At 45.3% G+C, this 22,554-nt stretch overlaps 1 protein-coding gene across 8 annotated transcripts in view; it reads right to left on the bottom strand.

Moving 5' to 3' along the window:
- The window catches only part of shank3a (SH3 and multiple ankyrin repeat domains 3a), a 222,227-nt gene that overhangs the window by 22,986 nt on the left and 176,687 nt on the right, over positions 1 to 22,554 (bottom strand). For all 8 annotated transcript variants that reach the window (XR_009925325.1, XR_009925326.1, XR_009925324.1 and 5 more), the window contains one exon: positions 407 to 482. Coding sequence is in view for 5 of the 8 variants with exons in the window: in XM_062421367.1 (XP_062277351.1) it covers positions 407 to 482 (76 nt within the window). In the remaining 3 variants the exon portion in view is untranslated. The remainder of the gene's footprint in view (positions 1 to 406; positions 483 to 22,554) is intronic.

Here is a 22,554-nt window from a genome sequence, read left to right as displayed (position 1 = left end):
TTGAACTGAGAGTCAAAGAAAAAAACATTAACAGCTAGAATAACATATCCTGGCACAAAACCATGCGAGTCATTACAAACATGTAAGTATATGCTCTGCATGTGTATGCACATGCATGTGTGCCCACTGTGAATAAAGCCAAAATACAGATACAAATTGTTATGCAATACTAATTCATTTCACAATTCGAACTGAGTGCATCAGCAGCTTGCTGCCTTTAGATGGCAGCAGCTCCATAGAATTCAAACACCTTCTCAAATGTACTTCATCACTACTGTTAAGATAAAGAAACTGTTGACTGTGTGCACAAGTGATATGACCAGTATACTTTGTGCATCACAGTATACACTAGTATACATGGCGAACACATTGCAGTGGCAAATCTGTAGGGAAATTGAGGTTATACCTGTATGAGGTGAAGTTGTCGTAGGATCCCACAGTGTAGTGTCTGAACAGTCTCTTTGTGCGGTCCTCTCGAGTTTCTGCAAAACAGATTAAATGCCTTTTAATATATATGGACGACCCATTACATAAAATGCTAAATGATGAATGAATGTTTTCATTAGGTTGGAATAGCATATATAAGTCTTAGTGTCAATTATTCATCTGGGGTTTTTTTCATTTGTATGAGTACATCTGATTTTGGCTTTATATAGAATAATTTAAAGACACATGAGAAGATATACAGCATAAAGTGTGGATACATTCAAACACTTACTTAAGGCCTTACACTGACAGAAAGGTGAATTTAAAGTCATCATGAAATTATTCCCATGTCTTGAAAACAAGGTCATCCACATTTGCCAGTGTATAATGTTCTTTCTGCATTTTGTCACAGAAGTGAGTAAATGAGCTGAATATAGACATTTCTCAGGAACGCACAGCTTAAATTTGACTTGGGAAGGACACAGTTTACATTTTCGGATCAGTTTCAGCTCTTCCAGCGACTTTCTATAAATCCACAAAAATCCCCTAATGTCACAGCTGTTTCCTCCTCAGCGCTTAGCATGTTAGTATAAGAATGACTGCAAAAATTAAATTCAGTTAGCACAGAGAGAAATTAAGCTACCACAGAGAAGTAATTATCATTAATATACTTCATTTATCATAACGTACCAGAGTATAATTGTTCCATGGTAATTTTTTGTTTTCAAAACAGTAAAATAATTACATAATTCTGCCTAGTGTATCCTTTAAAGCATACTAAATATAGTTTTGAGTTCAATTAAAATAGTGTGCGTGTTTCCTGTCACTATGTGGGTGGATTTATCCTATGGGAGTATTGATAGAGATCGATGCCCACTCCCCAGCCTAATAATACACACTGCACTCCACTAAACAGCAATCTGCTGACTACACACCCCAAGACCCTTTCAGGCCTCACAGAAACTTAAATGGGCAAAGCTGTGAGAGTAAAGGGGCACCCTGGTGGTGATGTTGATACACATGGCATGTAGCCACAAAGCTGGCTTATAACCTTGCTAGCATGACCCCCAGCTTCTCTGCCTGTGTTTCCTGTCACTTTTCACTGTTTTCTATCTAATAAATCAAATACAAACTGTTAGATATATCTTGTGTATGTGTGTATGAGAATGAAAGAGACATGTAAAGAGACAGAAGGAGAGAGATCAAAGTAAGTGAGCAGACTTGAAGTGGCTGGCACCCTCAGATCCACTTCAGCCTGTCCATCTGACTGTGTGTGAGAGTGACAGACTGTCAGCTGAGAACAACTTCTGATAACTGTTTTCTCATGTCTGTACCATTTCATTTGACAATTTTACCAATCAATCAATCTGACATTTGGCGACACAAAAGAAGGACATAAAAAAAGGATTTAGCTGTCCACTCCAAATTCATAATGTCATGCTTAACTTTGACACATCATCCACCGCTTGTCCTCCCTCATCAGTCATCTCGTCTTCTTCATCCACCTTTCTATTATAATCTTGTGACTCTCAATCTCTCTTAATTTTACACTTCCATTCGTTTCACGATGATTTCAAATGTGTAGCTTTCTCCTTCCCACTACACATACCCTGCTCACAGAAGGGAGGCTGTTTTAATGAAAGCACTGTACAGTACAAAACCTGATGCTCAGACCATGCTCTGATTTTTTGATAATGAGGCCAGAGCAAAGCCCTAAGTCAGTTTGGTCAGTGAGTCATATCCTAATCACTGGCTGTGATGATATATGTTTGAATTTGCGGCATAGCTGAATTGAAAATCTTCCAAAACATTTACCACAGTTAAGAACAACTGTTGGTGATGTAATTACCCTGTCTGGACCTATTTTGTTTGTGTATATATATTATAAGCCATAGACAGACATGTCAAGATATTCACAGCATCACCACAAACAACTTTAACAGTTTTTTGCTATTAAAGATCAATATCAAACATTATGTTTTGATGACCCGTCCCTCAGGAGAAGAAAGCATGATATTCTTACTTGAGTCACAATTTTGCTGTAACAGAAAACAACACAGGGAGAGATTCAGCTTGAAAAAACAGACAGCAGTTTCTCCAACAACAGCATCATCACTGGCGTAATGGACATATGTATTTGTTGGTACTTCTCCCCCTGCACTGATAACACACAGCTAAATGCAACACTTCATGCCTGTTCTCTCAGGGTGGGAAAAGTAAGTCAGAACAAATGACAAAATCTCATGGACTTGTAAAGATAAACATGTGAACCTGTTTGTTATCCCTTTTAGTTCAAGTGAGAAATACTCATCATTTATCCCCGTGGAGATAAATGCCCAGCTCAGGTGGATGAGGGTGTAGCTGAAAACTCCTGCTCAGAGGGAATCTTTCTTTTGGCACCCACGTCCCTGAAGTAGGTTTGTAGGTGTGTTGGCAAACCGCTGACTGCTAAGGTAATGATGTTCGGTCGTTCAATTCCCCATTCCTCCAGTCCATATGTTCAAGAGTTCTTGGGCAAGATACTGAACCCCATATTGCTCCCAAAGGCTGCGCCAGTGGTGTGCGAGTGTGTGTGAATATGTATTACTGTAGATTAGATCTCCTGATAAACAGTTTAGCACCTTGCATGGTAGCCTCTGCTATCAGTGGGTGAATTGGAGAATGTTGACATGCAGCATAAAGCAGTGACTTTGAGTGGTCGGAAGACTGGAAAGGCACTATATGAATGGAGTCCATTTACCGTTTAGTATAAGAATATCAAAGGGTGAAATTTGTAATTACGAATGAAGGTGAGTGGGTACTTTTGTGAGTTATAGGGGGACTATCAGAGGAGGGGAAGAGAACTGACAGGAGAACTTGTTCGTATTTTGTCCGTCTTAAGAGGTTACTCAACGTTCAGTCTTTGGAAGAAAGTTGTGGCACTGGTTGTCAGAGGGATGTAGTGCTGAAAAGAGAGGTGATACCTGGAGAGAGAGTTATAGATGAGTCAACACCTGTTTTTTCCTGTACATTTAGAGTCAGCCTTTTACACCCCTCACTCACACTCATTCATCCTCACGCACATCAAAGTCCTCACTTAAAAGAAAGAACCAAAGAACCAAAGAAAACAAAAATCAGCTAAAAGCTGGGTAGTTCTGGGAGAAGATGAGTGTGAATGTACACACATTGCATGTGTGTCTGAGTGTCTCTATGTAGGCTATATGGATGTGTATTGTCTATGTGTATCTGTGTGTGTGTGTGTGTGTGTGTGTCTTTGTGTGTGTGTGTGTGTGTGTGTGTGTGTGTGTGTGTGCACATGCAATACCAGTTTCAGTCTAGGAGTGTGAAATGCAGCTCATTTATCACAAGTGTCATCTATTTTGTATAGCCCAGGAGCATCTAAAGGCAGGGCCCTGATAGCACAGATAACCTCCACTTCACTTCCATCTCTCTCTCTCTCTCTCTCTCTCTCTCTCTCTCTCTCTCTCTCTCTCTCTCTCTCTCTCTCTCACACACACACACACACACACACACACACACACACACACACACACACACACACACACACACACACACACACACACACACAGTTTCCACTGTGGACAATAAAGCCTGTTGTTTAGGTGAATGCACATTATAACATGTTTCCTTTTTAGGTTTAACTAGATTCAACTTTAGATAAGAGGGTTTTTGCTTTTTTGTGGATTTTTTTAATACGTAAAAAAAACTCTCACTTTTGTGTTCAGAAGAAACATCCAGCTTTTCTTCTTCCTCATCACACACATACACACAAAACACTAAAACAGCTCACCAAGAAATTAATACAAATGGTAAAATGGTAAATGGACTTCACTTACATAGCACTTTTCTAGTCTTTTTGACCACTCAGAGCGCTTTTACACTACATGTCACATTCACCCATTCACACACACATTCATACACTGACGGCAGGGGCTGTCATGCAGGGTGCCAACCTGCTCATCAGGAGAAGAACATTCATTCACATATTCATACACCATTGGTGCAGCCTTCGAGGGCAATTTGGGGTTAAGCATCTTGCCCAAGGACACATCGACATATGGACTGGAGGAGCCGAAGAATCAAACCGCTTTCGATTGATGGACGACCACTCCACCTCTTGACCCACAGCTACCCCATAGAACTGCCTCAAAAAAATTAAAGGAACTCTAAAATCACACATCAGATCTTGATGAACAAATTATTCAAGTCGAAAATCTTTACTGATGTACATTGTATAATTTGTTGAAACCAAAATTACGTAACAACGGTCAGTGAACACCAAAATCATCAAACCACTGAGGGCTGGACAATATTGTAGGCTACATTTGCAAGAAAGAGAGGGCAGGAGGGAAGGAGGTCATTTCCCTCTGTGAACAGTACTGTATGAGTGATGATTGCCTGTGAGTGCACATTACGAGGTGGCCTCAAAATGTGGTTTAATAAGAGAGATCTGGAGAGAATGGCATTTTCATTAGGCTAACAATGTGTAGCACATACAATGTAGAATATAAACATTTGATGAAAGTGAAAATTTTATTTTGAGCAGTTTACTGAAGGATGGATATAGACAAATACAAAAGATACAAGATACCATGGCTAAACAGGCAAAGGAGGAGAAATTCGCTGCGTGGTCATGTCAACACCTTTCCACCAAAAGTCACCAATTTCCTTCAAGGTCTTGAGGCTTTTCTGTGTAAATTTGAGGTGGATGATCTCAACCTGGTATCCATAGGTCGTAAAAGTACGAAACATCTTCCTGTTGCCAGTAGGTGGCGCTATGACTATGATTCAGTATTGACCCATGGATCTGTTCAGGGTGGGATTCTTATCAAGACATTTGGACCTCATAGGATCATGCAGAGTTTAAAATTAGTCACTCGCCATTGGCAGGCTGCTGAAATATGCCTGCTTCACTATATAACTTTCATCAATAATGCCATAGACAGTAAAACACACATAAACTACAGCTATAGCAAGTTTAGGTTTACGTTTCTTATTTCGAAGTTGTCCCTGACTGTCCGCCGTCATTAAACACTCGGAAATGTATCAAGTTATCTGCAATAACCCATAAAATATACAATTTGTTCACCAGTTCTGACATGTGTGCAAAATTAAATGAGTTTTCGTGCATGTTTAGGCTGGGTTCATTTGGAAGAAAAGAACGCAGAGCTTTTCCTACAGATACAATAGAGTAATTCTTCTAGCAGCATCTAAATTCATTGAGGTCATCTGCAGTGACTGGCAGCATTTCAGAAATGCAGAAAGTATTCTGTGCCTCAACTGAATAATCCTATAAAGTGTTTCACTGGTCAGCGGTGCTGTTCAACATACTCAGTCTCCTGCACTATCAACCAGTAAACTGTGAGAGGGTTTTGCTGCATCATGTTGTTGATGATTTTTACCTGCCAGAACTGTACCAACCATGCTGTATGAAACAAGTCTGTGAACGCACAATGACGTCATCTTACAACAATGCAAGCATCGAATCACAGCTTCAGCAAAACTTGCTCTCTACTCCTTAAGAAAGAAAATATATATATACACATACACACACACACACATATATATATATATAAGCCCGCCCGGTTGGTAAAATATATATATTATTTTACCAACCAAGTAACAGGCGATTTCCACCAAAAAAACACTTCTTAACTATATATAAGTCCACATTGTTTCTTTTCAGCACCACATACATTATTTTTAAAAATGTAATTTTGCACAAAACTCTAGTCTTCACTATAACTTCCAGAGATAAATGCTCCGTGTCTGCTTGATCTACAGACTTAATGTTGTATTGACTTAAAGGTTTTGGTTCAATGTGTTAAGAGCGATAACTCATCCAGAAAGATGTGAGAATAAGGTGTTTGTCTGTTCTCGCTGGTGATAACTGTGAACGCAGTCTGTTATAGCCGAGAATAAAGCATGTTTAGCACATTGAACTATATAACTATATGTCATGCTGTAACATTGCAGCTTTTTATAACACTTTTAAACTCACTTCATCTGTAGTTCTGCTATAGTCTTTATCCATGCATAGTGGACAGACTGTAACACCTTCAGTGTCCTTGTCTGAAGGACGCAAACACACACACACACACACACACACACACACACACACACACACACACACACACACACACACACACACACACACAGTGTATTTGAACCCTGCTGAATGAGAATTAACCTATGCTGTTTTACCACTGATAAGAGCTGCAGACAAACATGCACACACATTCACACAAACACACACACTTATCAAGTGAGCCTCATTGACTTTTTAATTCTTTCCTTCCACACCCCCACTCATCCCTTTTTTGTCCTTTTCTCCTTCTCCTTCTGTCTCCTCATTCATGTTGTGCATGTTAACCTCCTAAACCAGGTGGACAGGACACTAAACAGTGGGTATAGTAAACTCTTGAATACTAAAACACTGTTTACACTAATGAGAATGTTGGACACTATGTTGGACTCTCTAGTATAACAACTTCTTGAGAAACCAGACATTCTTTCACTTTTGTGTTGCCACACAATGTGCCTGTCGTTCCTCAAGTCCAACCGGGAGTCACTGGACCATGCAGGTGGATACCAGCCTAACCAACTTGCAAACAGCACGGAGGACAGAGAAATGTCATCTTCCTGTGTATATTCCTGATTTCATATTCAGGATGCAAAACGACTCTTGAAAAAGACTTAAAATAAGACTTTTTTCATTACTGGTTAAAATTAGTCATACTCACAATAGGACAGGATGATGGAGGGGACACCAATGGGGAAAAAGTCAGTACAAAAGAAAGACTTAAAGCAGGCTCAGTTTAATCTTTGTCTGTCCTGTACATTTAGGGAATTATCATAAACCATGCACAGCTGCAGGATAATTCAACATCAAAGGTGACAAAACTTAATTCTATGAGCACACACCTTTGAAATGGGAATGATGTGCAATGGGACGTTTTCTGTGTACACAGGCATAATAAGGATAATGTGGGGCAGCAAGATCAACTGAGACAGGATAAAAAAGGCAAAGATGAGGAGGAAAAACACCTGCCACCATTGTGCAGCTTTGGTTCTCTTTCATAATATTTCGTTCGATGTCTCACTATGGGATGCACGCCTCGCTGCAGCCCTCAGAAGCATTTATCTCATTACGCCAATCCTGATTGGCTGGTGAACGTGTCCGTCCGCCACAGGTAGTCCCACCTACCTTAAATAGCTCATGCGGACGGCACCACCCTCATTCAAACACCTCTTCTCACTCGGAGCATATCTCGCGTCCAGGGCTAGCTAGCTTAACTGTCCATAGACGGATCTTATTTAGCTTCTGTCGCTGGGCGCTACTAGCTTAGGACATTTTTTCTGCTTCGTCGGTCACACCAGATCGAACTCAGTGCTTTCCTGCCCTCCACGGCTTGGTCAGCACTGCTCTCGACGCCCCACCACGGCTACTCGAGCACCGGGCATTAGCACACCAGCTAATTCTCGGCTTCTTCACGGTTAGCACACCAGCTAACTGCCTCGGCTCCCTGCCTGCACACCAGCTCGCACGGAATGGAGGCTAAAACCCCTCACACCAGAGGGCACGGAGACTCCGGAGCCAGACTCTGTCGCTGCGGGAATAAGATATCGAGCATGGATCCACACCAGGTCTGCTCGTGCTGTCTTGGGCTGGAACACACCCTGGCGGCTATCGAGGTCCCCGGCTCGTGTCAACACTGTGCGGTGTTCACCATCAAGAGTCTCCGCAGACGACTAGCCCGCCAGGCTAGCCTGTCTGGACATGACCCCTATCTCTCTTCCGACGGCGCCGCCGTCGAGGGCGGAGAGGAGGTGGGGGTCGCTGCGGTGGCGACACCGGAGGCTAGCGCCAGCTGGGGCTCCCAGCTCGTGCTAGCCGCGGTTCCCCCGCTGGAGGAAGACGTCCTGGATTTGGACTATGGGGAAGATGATGATGGCGCCTTGGATCTCCTCATATCAGAGGATGAAGAAGAGGATGACATCTTCATCACGCCGGCTCGGGCTGCAAAGCCCGCGGCTTCCGTCGACTCTCGGGATGGAGACGAGAGTAGCACACCAGCTTCTCCCTCCCCCAGCTCGGACATGCTCGACGTGTGCAAACGCGCTGCTGCCCGGCTGGGCATCCCCTGGCCCGCTGTCGTAGCTGAGACCACCAGATCACGCTACGAGGGGAAGAAATTGCCCTTGGCCAAGAGCGCGACGAAGCAACTTCTCCCCGTCTTCCCGGAGCTGCTGGAGGAGGTGGCGCGCTCATGGAGAGACCGCCCCTACAGCAGCCGGAGCCCGGTTCCCGGGGCCTCGTCCCTCGACTGTGAGGCGATGGAGAGCCTGGGTCTGCTCCGCATGCCTCCGATAGAGCCACTTGTTGCAGCTCACCTTCACCCCCAGCTGTCAGCGGTGTCCTCCCGGAGCCCCAGCCTGCCGTCCAAGTCCGACCGTTTTAAGTCAGCCCTGACTGAGAAAGCGTACAAGGCGGCGGCGCTCTCGGCCAGAGCGCTCAATGTCCTCTCGCTGCTCACGGCTTACCAGGCTGAGTTGTGCGAGGATGTTGTGCAAACTCGGGACTCAGCTGCGTGGGAGGAGATACCGGTCATCACCGACCTGTGTCTCCGTGTCCAACGCTGCGCGGTCCAGGCCACGGGAAGAGCGATGGGGCTCAACCTCGCCAGCCTGTCAGACAGAGAGAAGGACGACGTCCTGGACATGCCCATTGTCCCGGAGGGGATTTTTGGTTCCGCCCTAGCATCGATGCAACAACGGTGTGAAGCCAAAAAGAAGGAAGACGAAGCTCTCAAGCTCTGCCTCCCTCGCAAGCCCCCAGCTCCCTCTCCACCTGCGCAGCGTAAATCCTTCGCGCAGGCTGCTTCCCAGGTTTCGCAGTTCAAAATACCGAAACATCCGAAGCCTCAGCCCGCCCCGCCGCCCGTGCCCGGTCGGCCCGGCTGGTTCAAGAAGCCCTCGGCCCCAGCTACAGCTCCGCCGGCACAGCCCGCGCAAGCTACCAGCCACCAGGCCAGGAAGAAAAAGAGAGCGGCCTGACCGCCCCTCTCGTCACCGGTGATGCAGCTGGAAGTTCCCCGTTCTCCAGCTCCACCTGTTTGGCTTCCGAGCGTGCATTCCGGGGCCCCCCACGCCCCCATCTCCCGGCTGCCACGGACCGTGCCAGAGCAGACCGGGAGAGACGGACATCTGACGGCAGAGGGTTCAGCGGTTGCCCCTCTCCCATGTCCACAAGCACGCAAACACACAAGTTTTCATAAAGAAAATAAAATGTGTCCCGCTGTCGCATCCGGGCCGAGTGCCGAGGGCGCGGCTAATAAAAGCCAAAACTATAAAAATAAACAGCGCAGTGGCGGCACCTGCTGTCCCACCCCCGGGGAAAGCCGCGGCTTTTCCCGGGGTGAGGGCAGTGAGGTCCCCGTCACTGCGTTGTCCTCCCGGGCCAAAGTGCACAGCACCGCCCAGAGGCCATGTCAGTTTTCCACCACGAGAGGGCGCCACCGCACCGCGGTTGGGACCTCTCATGGTGGAAGAGCTGCAGCGCGTCTCACCTCTCTGCCGCAGGTGGCAGAGGTGGGCTGCGCTCGCAGCTTCGCCCTGGGTGTTGAAGACGATTTTGAGGGGTTACAGGCTGCAGTTTGCCGCTGTTCCCCCTCGATTCGCCGGCATAATACACTCCCAGGCTCAGGGAGAGTCAGCTCGTGTTTTGCAAGAGGAAATCCTCTCACTGTTAAACAAAGGAGCAATCTGTGTCGCTCCTCCCGCACAGTGTCAGAGCGGTTTTTACTCCAGGTACTTTCTGGTCCCCAAACGGGGGGGGAGTGGTATTCGCCCTATTCTCACACGGCACCTATTAGACCTGGGTTTTGTGATAAACGCGGAAAAGAGCATGCTGTGCCCGACACAGGACATAATCTTTCTGGGATTATCCCTGGACTCGGTGATTTTCACGGCGCGCCTCTCGGCGGAGCGAGTGAGAGCTTTCAGAGCATGTCTCGCGCTTTTCCATCCAGGCAAATCTGTTCAATTCAGATTGTGTCTTCGATTACTCGGACTGATGGCGTCAGCCATTCTCGTGGTTCGTCTCGGTCGCCTCCACATGAGGGAATTCCAGCTCTGGGTGGCCTCATGCGGGCTGGATCCCGTGCGTCATGGCGCACGGAGAGTGTTGGTTACGCCGGGGTGCGTCAGGGCACTGCGCCACTGGCGAGCCCCGTCGTTTCTGACCCGCGGGGTGCCCATGGGCTCTGTCCTGTCCAGGAAGGTGGTCACTACGGACGCCAGCCTGACAGGGTGGGGCGGAATTCACGAGGGCCGGTCAGTGAGGGGCCGCTGGAGGTCCACATAAATTTTCTGGAACTTTCAGCGGTGTTCCTCTCCCTGAAACACTTCCTTCCGTCTCTCATGGGCCATCATGTCCTGGTGAGGACGGACAATACGACGACGGTAGCGTACATCAACCGCCAAGGGGGGTTGCGCTCTCGTCAGTTGCACATGCTGGCACGCAGACTGATCCTGTGGAGCTGCGGTCGTCTCCTCTCCCTGAGGGCGACGCACGTCCCGGGAGCTCTGAACACAGGCGCGGACCTGTTGTCCAGGGGCGCGCCGGTATACGGGGAGTGGACTCTGCACCCAGAGATTGTGGAACAGATATGGGCCCGTTATGGTCGGACCGCGGTGGATCTGTTCGCGTCAAGAGGAAACGCGCAGTGCGCGCTGTTTTACTCTCTGCGCAACCTGGATGCTCCCCTCGGCATAGACGCACTAGCGCACGTCTGGCCGCACGAGCTTCTTTACGCGTTCCCTCCCCTGGCCCTGATGCCCCCCACTCTGTCCAGAGTGAGGGACCACGGCCACGCGCTGATTCTGATAGCTCCGCATTGGCCTGCAATGCATTGGCTGGCGGAGATATATCGGTTGCTGTGCGCGCAACCTTGGCAGCTCCCGCTGCGCAGGGACCTGTTATCACAGGGGGGGGGACGGTTTTCCACCCGCACCCAGAACGCCTGGCGCTGTGGGTTTGGCCCCTGAGTGGTTCAATTTGTCAGCTGCGGGACTCCCACAGCGTGTGATTTCCACTATACAAAGTGCTCGAGCCTCTTCCACTAGGTCTCTGTATGACTGTAAGTGGAGAGTGTTTGAGGACTGGTGTCACAGAAATGGCCACGTTCCTTTTCAGTGTCCAGTAGGTGTGATATTGTCATTCTTACAGGACCTGATTGACAAACGAAAAGCCTTCTCCACAGTTAAAGTGTACTTGGCAGCTATAGCCGCCTGTCACGTGGGGTTTGGGAAACAAACAGCGAGCCAGCACCCGCTGGTTTGCCGTTTTATGAAGGGAGCGCGCAGGCTTCTCCCCGTGTCCAGACCGCTGGTGCCACCATGGGATCTGGCTGTGGTTCTGGAGGGGCTCAAGGGTCCTCCTTTTGAGCCGCTGGGGGGAGCAGGCTTGAAACACCTGTCTCTCAAGACAGTGTTGTTACTGGCTCTGGCTTCGGCTAAACGGGTTAGTGACATCCATGCGCTTTCGGTGCATCCATCATGCACTCAGCTTTTCCCGGGGGATGTGAGGATGATTTTGAAGCCCAACCCGGCCTTTGTGCCTAAGGTAGTGGGCTCATGTTCTCCTATTGACCTTGTGGCCTTTGCTGCCTCGCCTGGAGAGCAGCGGTCACATGCGTTATGTCCAGTCCGTGCGGTGCGCACTTACATGGACAGGACTAAGGGTTTCAGGAGGAGCGATCAGCTGTTTGTCTCCTGGGCTAATCCTCATAAGGGGAAACCTGTCACAAAGCAGCGCCTGTCCCACTGGGTCGTGGAGGCGATTGCTTTGGCTTATACGAGTCAGGGTTTGCAGACACCTGCGGGTCTGCGGGCGCACTCGACTCGGGGCTTGGCCGCATCCTGGGCCTTATTCAGGGGAGTTTCTGTTCAGGACATCTGTGCTGCAGCGAGTTGGTCCTCGCCTCTCACTTTTGTCCGTTTTTATATGCTGGACGTCTCCGCTCCGTGCGTGGCACGCGCGGTTTTGCTGTCCTGATTGGAACAGAGTACCTTTTCCCTGTGGGTTGGTGGACGCTCGATAAGCTTGTCTGGCAATACGGGAGCAACCATATCCCATAGTGAGACATCGAACGAAATATTATGAAAGAGAACTTTAGGTTATTTACATAATAGTAATATGAGTGAGATGTCTCACCAGACTACCATTCTTGCTTGGGCGAGTGAGAAGAGGTGCTTATCTTGAATGAGGGTGGTGCCGTCCGCATGAGCTATTTAAGGTAGGTGGGACTACCTGTGGCGGACGGACACGTTCACCAGCCAATCAGGATTGGCGTAATGAGATAAATGCTTCTGAGGGCTGCAGCGAGGCGTGCATCCCATAGTGAGACATCTCACTCATATTACTCAGAGAACCGGGGTTATGTAAATAACCTAAAGTTATGTTCAGGTGACTAAATTTAATTGGGGGAGGTTGGGCGAAGATTGTCATTGTTAAACCAAGCCAGAAAAGTAAACTGGAGTCCTAAATTGGAGTATTTTGGCAAAGAGGTTTTGTAGTGGGACACTGATATGCTAGTCCATAATGAAATATGTTGTTTAACTGCCTAATGCTACCATTTTTGTGGTAAGGACAGTGGACAGTCTCAACCTGCAAGTCAGCTGATTTGATTTCCATTGTGGTGAATCTAACATAGACCAGGACCCACTTTCTACTTCCATGGAAGCAAATAAAAGAGAAACAGACAGGGAGCGAGGGAGGGCAGAGATTGTTTCTGGATAAAAAGTCAATGTCCTCTTTTTAGTATGAGCTGTCACAGTTTAACAGGCGCTTTGATCAAAGTACAGACAGAGACAATGACACTGCAAGTATCGGCGGTCAGTTACGAACACAGGCTTTTAATAAAATAGAGTAGGAGGTGAGATCTAGTAATGCCAGTCCTAAAAGAAAAGAGTTCATCAAAGCTATCAAGTGTGAGAGCTGGACAACATTAAAATGCTGGATCTGCCCTCTCTTGCGGATGTCATTAAGTGAAAAAGAAGGTCACTTTAGTAATGGGATTTATTTGATAATCATGAAATATCCAGTACAGAGACATACCAGTAAGAACCTTCAATTACAAGTATAAGAATGATAAAGAATAAAACAAAAAATCTGTGGCGGGGTAAGTCAGAGATGCAGAGGAGGCAAAGCGTAGTAAGAACAAGGTGAATGTGGACAAATGATAAGACATTGGATTACTATCCAAGTAGAAATTAAGCTATAATAAGTCCTTTGTTGTAAAATATTTGAAAAGGTATCAAATACACTCTACAAATGACAGTGTTTTTTTGCACTGAATCAAGCTCTCAATCATGGTCTTCTAAATTTGTAGTAGTGCTTATCCTCCTTTTGGTGTGGTGTGTTTGTACGCTAGCAGTCAGACACTACTCTTCAGTCCTTACTATATATCCTCCCTCATGCTGAGTCATATTGCTAAATACAAGATACATTTACCAAGATATCATTTTAACATTAAATACAGTATGATTATAAGCGAGACATCAGTTTCCCCTCTATAGTGCTCAGTGTGCTGACGTCTGAGAGTACACAGAGTCGTGGACAGGGAGTACTTACCCCAGTACAGGTCATGACATCTGGAGTGTGGATGCTCAGCTTTCACAACTGTTACCACCCCGTCTATCCTGCTACAGAGGACAGGCAGATCTGACACCATGACTGGACAACAGTCCATTTTTTCCAACCAAACTCTATCTTTACAACTCCCTTTGTAAGACTTGGACGCAGAAGTCAGCCTTCCAGCGGGCCATTGGTCCGTCTCTCAGATCGACACAGTTAGAAGAGCTGGACCGGGACTCCCTCTCATCCTTTCTTGGAGGTGGTTAAAAGCCCCCTGAAACAACCATTTTGTGCAGATGGCTATTGGCCAATTTCCTTTTTGTGAGAGTGAAATAAGACTTCCTGGATGAATAGCACCGAAAACCTTGTGTCATTGTCTCTGGCCTTAACGTCCCATTCGGATTCAGCCTCCAGCAAACAACTCCGGTATATATTTCACATCTGTGCTTCTACACTGTCTTGCTTTCTCCTCCTCCTCTCCCTCAGAATTGGTTGGTTTGCTGAAGAGACTTCAGAGAGTGTGTTGTTGCTGTGTAAGTGTTAGACAGAGACCAACGCCTATAAATACCTCTGCTTTGTCAAAGTGGAGGAAGCCTTGAATAATTCAGTCAAATTCAGTCAACAAGAAGCAACTACTGTACAAATTCTTCAAACACTGTGACGGCTCATCATAAAATGCCTTTCAGTCAAGGTCAAGCAGTGATGCACTCCTACACTCAACAGAGGTGTTCTGCACAGGAACAAATGTTCTTTAACGGGGAATCATCAAGCTGAACTGTGTGTACTGAATTATCAATGTCACTTATCGAATCAGTAGCGTTATACATTTGAGCTTCATTTATCTAAACAGTATGTCACTTCATGTTTAAATTCTTAACCATGATGAAAACAGGCATTGTGTTGGTTGCAGTAGTTCAAATCATATACTGTGTTAACAATGTGTCCTGTTTAAAAAAAAAAAAAACTCCCTTTATGCAGCCCCTCAGTTCAGCGTCTATCTGAAACAGGCCGTTTTAGCTCCCATCTCTTTAAGGCCCCCTCCAGATGAGCCCACTCAGTTCTGATGGGTTAGTCTCCGGAAGCTGCATCATGGCTAACTTCCAGCAGCTCAGGAGGCCATGAAAACCATTGATGTATAATACGATCTGGATACAGCGCTGCCACTCAGCCTTGCTGCCAATTCTTACCGGTAGCCACTCGCAGTATTGCAGTGAAAAAATCCCCTGTGGTCCAAAAAAAGTGAGCAAAAGTAGAGACCGCCATTATAAAAGAGACGTCTGTAAAACTGTTGAGAGGATCCCTTTAACTCCAACTAAGATCAAGTCTTTCTATTATGATTTTTTAATCCATGAAGGTTTAATATTTGTAAAACTTTCATTGAGCCTAAAAAGGTGATTTTAAAATCTGTGATGCCATTCCAAAATAAAGTCTATGGGCTGAGTGGGCTGAGTGGGCCAGCGAGAAAAGTGCTACTGTGCTTATTCAGTGGGCTGCACACACAGAGGTAAACCCTTGAAGCAAATCCAGAAGCTAGAAACTTCTTTGGCTCATTTGGCAAGTGAGCAATTTCCATTTGACTGCTTAGGTGCCATTTTTGAGTCCAGTATCCAGTAAATTAATACACCCATGACATAAACAAACAGTAGTAGTAGGATTTCACTTCTTCTCATTCTTTCAACAATAACTACAGAATGGATGGCCATTTGTGGGCATGCGTGAACAATCTGATGTCATCATGAGGAGGAAGTAGCAACAACGCTGCAAATGAAGATTTCAGAGCCTGCTTAAGTTTGGAGTTTTCAGGGACATTGCTACATATGTTCAGGCAGAAAAAATAAACATGGTAGTGCCCACAATGTCCACAGAAGTATATAATGAGCAGCATCCAGTACATGCAGTGTGCAAAGCATATTTTTTATTTGTCTGGAGTGCAGTAACATGATGGCATTGTGCGCAGTGGTGGGATCGCTTACTGAGCTGCATTTTGATGTGTATTAGAAAAATGATGAGTGCTTGGCTGAAAAACAAAAGAACTACATAGTCAGTGAAAAAAATATTCACATAAAAAAAGGATTTGTAATTTCCACCTTCCAGCTGTACAGGAGAGTTGGGGAGTGATGGAAAGAGAGAGAGAGAAAAAGAGGGGTGCCCTACTCTAAGGTAGGCATGTGATAAGTCATGCTCAGTCAGAGGGATGCTTTACAGCTCTGCCAGGTAAGCTTCAGTGTGTGCGTGTGTATGTGTGTGTGTGTGTGTGTGTGTGTGTGTGTGTGTGTGTGTGTGTGTGACAAGTCAAGTCATGTTGGGGACAGAGTTTATGTAAACAAAACAGTTCAACTACAGAATCCTCATATGAACAACTTCTACAGGTGAATACAGTGTGTAAGAGCAGCCATGACACTGTGAAATAGACTTTCAAGGTGAAATGCAGTAACCAGACCATGCGTTTGTGTATTTGTGTGTTTGTGTGTGTGTGTGTTTGTGTGTATGTATTTGTATGTGACCTGCTGTCATCCACTGCGGCCCCTGTCAAATTTGATATGTCTCTGCTCCACTGTGAGACCTGCTTCAGCCTTGATTCATTGTTCAAATTGAACGCCATCTATTATGATTTGATATGGATCTGTCCTCCAGAGAGCAAGATGGCTCAACACACTCGACTGACTTCTGATGAAAACTACAGATAGTGACCATCATTCTGCTTCGAACAAACAAACAACACCCACACACTCTCACACCTTGGAATATGTCACTGTAGGACACTTCATGTGGATTTTCTTTACAGGGTTAAACAGCAGGCCTCCTCTTGAACTGCCACTCAATATCACTGACTCAGCTAAACTTTAATTCCAAAGACATGTCTTCCAACCTGTGGTTTACACTCTCTCACTCTCTTTCTAATACAATTGATTAGTTGGCTATGCTAATCTACCTGCTGACTCCATACATAATTAAGACAGTAACTGAAGTGTTTGCATGTGCATAAGCATACATGTGTAAAAAAAAAAGTAAAAGTGCCAATCCATTTGTATGCACATGCACATACAGCGGTCTGTGGTGTCAGCATTTACATTCTAGCGTTGCATTTTACAGATCATCACTACAGACTTTCTGACTCAACTCAAAATCTACATGATTTGCAAGCTGTGGATGTATGGACAAATTTATGGCACCATAAGAGAACTAACCTGAGAATAGTTTGTCACTGAAAGGTAAATGCTTTTCTGTTATTTTTATGAGCTTGCACCGTTCAACCTTTGAGAACACTAAAACTACAGACTGAATAAGTCTGAACAAAAAGACACAAAATGTAGAATTGCTGCTGTAATAAATCACAGCAAAATATCGACAAGATGACTGTGGGATCAAACAAGGCTTTTTAGCAGGGATGAGGACACACTGAAGGATCAAATCAATATTTTTTTTTTGGAGCAGAGCAATTTAAAATAAGTATTTTTCATATCTGTCAGATTAAGATTCTGGTATGAAATTTCTATGGAGCAGCTTTACTTTTTTCTATTTTGCTGCCATCACAGATTTGGCCTTTAGCGTTCTAGTTTTTGTGTGAGACTGCACTAGATCAGGAAAACACATAATAATAATAATAATAATAATAATAATTAAAGCCGCAAGCGGCGATGGCGGGCCCTCGCTCACCCATGCCACCGCGGGGCCTGAGGCATGGCGGGGCTGTGGCGTGAAGCAGAAAGTGAGAAAAAACCTGGAAGGAGGCCAAAAATGCAATGTTTCGTTCATCCAGTAGGGGGCAGTCACAGGTAGTTACACATATGGTCTGGTGTGGTCTGGTGTGTTCAGGGCGGCCACTCATCAGTCATGTGAAGTTTGGAGTGAATTGGACAAAGCATGAAGGAGTTATGAGAGGTTGATGGTTCATCCACCAGGGGGCAGTAGAGTGTAACAAAACACAAGCGGTTGCGTTCAGGGTGGGACAGTGATTACACATGTGAAGTTTTGTGGAAATCGCACAATGATGATGTAAAATATGGCACTTCCTGTTTCCACTAGGGGGCGACACGAGTGAGATCGCCTATGAGCGAATGGAGACGTTGAGGTCGGCACCCTGGACCTGTGTACCAATTTTCATGATGATACGAGTTCAATAAAGCCATCAAAAAGCCAAACGTATTTTCATGGCGAGGAATTGATGGTCGCCGCGTCGCCACGCAGACGCCATTACTCGTAGCTTCACAGTCTTCATAATGTAGCTTCACCAACTGGCTCTGAATGAAGTTGATGGGGCAAAGTATGTAATTTGAATGAATCTTAGTTCACTTCCTGTTACCACCGGGGGGCGCTATGAGTTACGTGGGAAGTAAATATATCGGGACGTTCAGGGCGGAGCCATCATCATGTCCAGCAAGTTTGAAGCTGATTGGATGAAGTATGTGGGCGTGAGAGCCACTCGTATGTACATGGCGAGCACGCCAAAGTTAGTTGAGCCCTGGCAGACACGCCCTTTGACCTACGGATGCGCAGAGCACAACTTAACCTCAGCTAGGTCTGGAGATGTTGCGTACCTAATTTGAACTTGATCGGGCGAACGCTGTGGGAGGAGTTAATTTTAGGCGAGAAAAATCAAAACCAAAATGGCCGACTTCCTGTTGGGTTGAGGTCATGAGGTCAAGAGGCTTTTTTGCATATGTGGGTATAATACATATGTGTACCGAATTTTGTGAGCATAATACAAAGTTAGCAAAATTCCCTATGGGCATTTTTGGACTTTGTAGGGGGCGCTATTCCGCCATTCTGCGTCGACCATGTGCGACCACCCAAAAATATCGGATTTCGGATGAGGCCGGATGTCCGTGCAAAAGTATAAGCATTTTCGCATTTGGGAAAGGGGCGAAATTGGGGCACGAAATGTCGGAAGAATAATAATAATAATAATAATAATAATAAACATTACAATTTCAATAGGGCTTTAGCCAGGCGACTTGCAGTCGCCGCTCGGGCCCTAATTAAAGCCGCAGGCGGCGATGGCGGGCCCTCGCTCACCCATGCCACCGCGGGGCCTGAGGCATGGCGGGGCTGTGGCGTGAAGCAGAAAGTGAGAAAAAACCTGGAAGGAGGCCAAAAATGCTATGTTTCGTTCATCCAGTAAGGGGCAGTCACAGGTAGTTACACATATGGTCTGGTGTGGTCTGGTGTGTTCAGGGTGGCCACTCATCAGTCATGTGAAGTTTGGAGTGAATTGGACAAAGCATGAAGGAGTTATGAGAGGTTGATGGTTCATCCACCAGGGGGCAGTAATGGGATGCATGCAGGATTGTTCAGGGTCAGTCCCTCATCACACATGTGAAGTTTCGTGGAAATCGGACAATGTTGATGCAAAAAATGGCACTTCCTGTTTCCACTAGGGGGCGACATGAGCGACACCCCTATCAGATGGAAGAGGTCTCCACCCTGGACCTGTGTATCAATTTTCATGATGATATGTGTTCAATAAAGCCATCAAAAAGCCAAACGTATTTTCATGGCGAGGAATTGATGGTAGCCACGCCCCCACAGGGACGCCATTACTCGTAGCTTCACAGTGTTCATAATGTAGCTTCACCAACTGGTTCTGCATGTTTTAGAAGTGGAATGAAGTTGATGGGGTCAACTATGTATTTTTCACGAATTTAAGTTCACTTCCTGTTACCACCGGGGGGCGCTATGAGTTACGTGGGAAGTTAATATATCGGGACGTTCAGGGCGGAGCCATCATCATGTCCAGCAAGTTTGAAGCTGATTGGATGAAGTATGTGGGCGTGAGAGCCACTCGTATGTACATGGCGAGCATGCCAAAGTTAGTTGAGCCCTGGCAGACACGCCCTTTGACCTACGGATGCGCAGAGCACAACTTAAGCTCAGCTAGGTCTGGAGATGTTGCGTACCTAATTTGAACTTGATCGGGCGAACGCTGTGGGAGGAGTTAATTTTAGGCGGGAAAAATCAAAACCAAAATGGCCGACTTCCTGTTGGGTTGAGGTCATGAGGTTAAGAAGTTTTTTTGCATATGTGGGTATAATACATATGTGTACCGAATTTTGTGAGCATAGGACATAGTTAGCAAAATTCCCTATGGGCATTTTTGGACTTTGTAGGGGGCGCTATTCCGCCATTCTGCGTCGACCATGTGCGACCACCCAAAAATATCGAATTTCGGATGAGGCCGGACGTCCGTGCAAAAGTATAAGCATTTTCGCATTTGGGAAAGGGGCGAAATTGGGGCACGAAATGTCGGAAGAATAATAATAATAATAATAATAATAAACATTACAATTTCAATAGGGCTTTCGCCAGGCGACTTGCAGTCGCCGCTCGGGCCCTAATAATAATAAACATTACAATTTCAATATGGCTTTCGCCAGGCGACTTGCAGTCGCCGCTCGGGCCCTAATAATATTTCAAATGTTTTTATTGTGAAGCAGACAGTATATCACATATACATCCATCTTGGTTTATGCAATGCTTCAATATTTTTGTAATACAAGTAACAAAGGTGTCCTACGAATAAGTAAATAAATGAAAAACAATAGATGGGAGAAAAATAAGAAATATACAAAAATAAGTAAATAATACATTTATGAAATAAATAAATAATAACTCCCTCCCTGACCCACCCCGTCCCACCCACCCAGTACTACTCAGGTTGTCCTACATCCTGTTTCAAGAAAGAAATAATCGGTTGCCACATCCTTTTGAAGTCTTCCAACCTACCACTAAGAGAATAACGAATCCTTTCAAGGTGTAATGTATCAGTCAGTGCCGTTAACCATTCTTTGAAAGTAGGTGTCTCCGTTTTTTTCCAGTGGAGGAGAACAAGTTTTTTCCCACAGAGGAGACCATAGGATAAAAGGCGGCGCTGCATATTCTGTAGGTTCCCAGTGTTCCCTGATGTCCCTAGTATAACCAAGAGAGGATCTGGTTGTAATGTAGTCTTGAAGACTTTTGAGAAAAATGAAAACACTGCTGTCCAGAAATGTTCTAGTTTGGGACATAGTGTGTAGCTATGAAGTAGATTTGCCTCCGCTTGGTTACATTTTTCACAGATGGGTGATATTTCTGGGAATATTCTATGTAATTTTACTCTTGAGTAATGCAGCCTATGCAGAATTTTAAACTGGATCAGACAGTGTCTAGCATTTAGGGAGCAAGTGTTGATATATCTCAGGCTTTCCTTCCACATATCCTCCGCTATCGTCATACCCAATTCTTTTTCCCAGCCTTCCTTTATGTATTCCGTATTCACCTGATCTAGTTCCTCAAATGAATCATATATAACTGAAACTGCATTCCTCTCCTCCGTGCAATCTCTAAGACACCTGTCTAGCTTGTCAGGGGTGGCGTTTTCAAAATGGTCCAGATGTGTCCTTACAAAATGTCTGACTTGGAGATATCTAAAAAAATCACTTTTTGACAGACCATATTTCTCCTGTAGTTGTTGAAATGACGCAAATGAACCACTAATGTACAGGTCACCTACACTGTGCAGTCCAAATTCTTTCCATCTATCAAAGCCTCCATTTATAATAGAAGGGGTGAATGATGGGCTTGCTGATATTGGGAGTGTAAAGGATAGTTTCCTAAGTTTGAGCTGTTTTGATATTTGCCTCCAGATTTGAATAGTGCTGTGTATAACTGGGTTGTAGCTATAGTGTGATTTTTTAAGATGGATGGGAGACATCACAATAGCACCGATCGAATAGGGAAAACAATCCTCTCGCTCTATGTCCAGCCAGCTGGCGAGCACAACGGTTTCATCTAGCCAGTAGGAGATGCATCGGATATTTGCTGCCCAATAGTACCTGACAAAATCCGGGAGGGCCAGCCCACCATTTGTTTTACTTTTGCACAGATGCCCCTTTCTGATCCTATGCGTTTTGTAATTCCAAATAAATGAAAGAATCATAGAATCCAGTTTTTTAAAGTAGGTTTTACTAAGGAAGATAGGTAAGTTTTGAAAGAGGTACAGTAACTGAGGGAGACAGACCATTTTGACTGCATTCACTCTACCTATCAAGGAAATAGGGAGGGTTTTCCAGAACTCCAGTTTGTTTTTAAACCTATTTAATATAGCCATATAATTAGCCTCAAATAATTTATTATATTTCTTTGTAATTTCTAACCCCAAGTATGTTAATTTCTCCTGTGCCAGTCTGAATGGAGTTCGTTCTAATGCACCTGGGTCACTGCATCGCACTGGCATCAGCTCACTTTTTGTCCAGTTCACTCTGTATCCAGAGAACGAGCTAAATAAATCAATCGTCTCTAATAAAACAGGCATTGAAGTTTTGGGCTTTGTAATAAAGGTCAAAATGTCATCCGCATAAAGCGATATTTTATTTGTGGTGTAATCTGTGTCATAACCATGAATTTCTTTATTTGTACGAATGGTCGCCGCTAATGGCTCCAGTGCTAGTGCGAACAACAAGGGGCTAAGAGGGCACCCTTGTCTAGTGCCTCTATATAGGTTAATTGTCTCT

This window comes from Scomber scombrus, chromosome 6 (assembly GCF_963691925.1).
Source record: "Scomber scombrus chromosome 6, fScoSco1.1, whole genome shotgun sequence".
In the NCBI taxonomy this organism is placed as follows: domain Eukaryota; kingdom Metazoa; phylum Chordata; class Actinopteri; order Scombriformes; family Scombridae; genus Scomber; species Scomber scombrus.
Note: the sequence above shows the minus strand (reverse complement) of the source record. Positions and strands in the feature narration are given on the sequence as shown.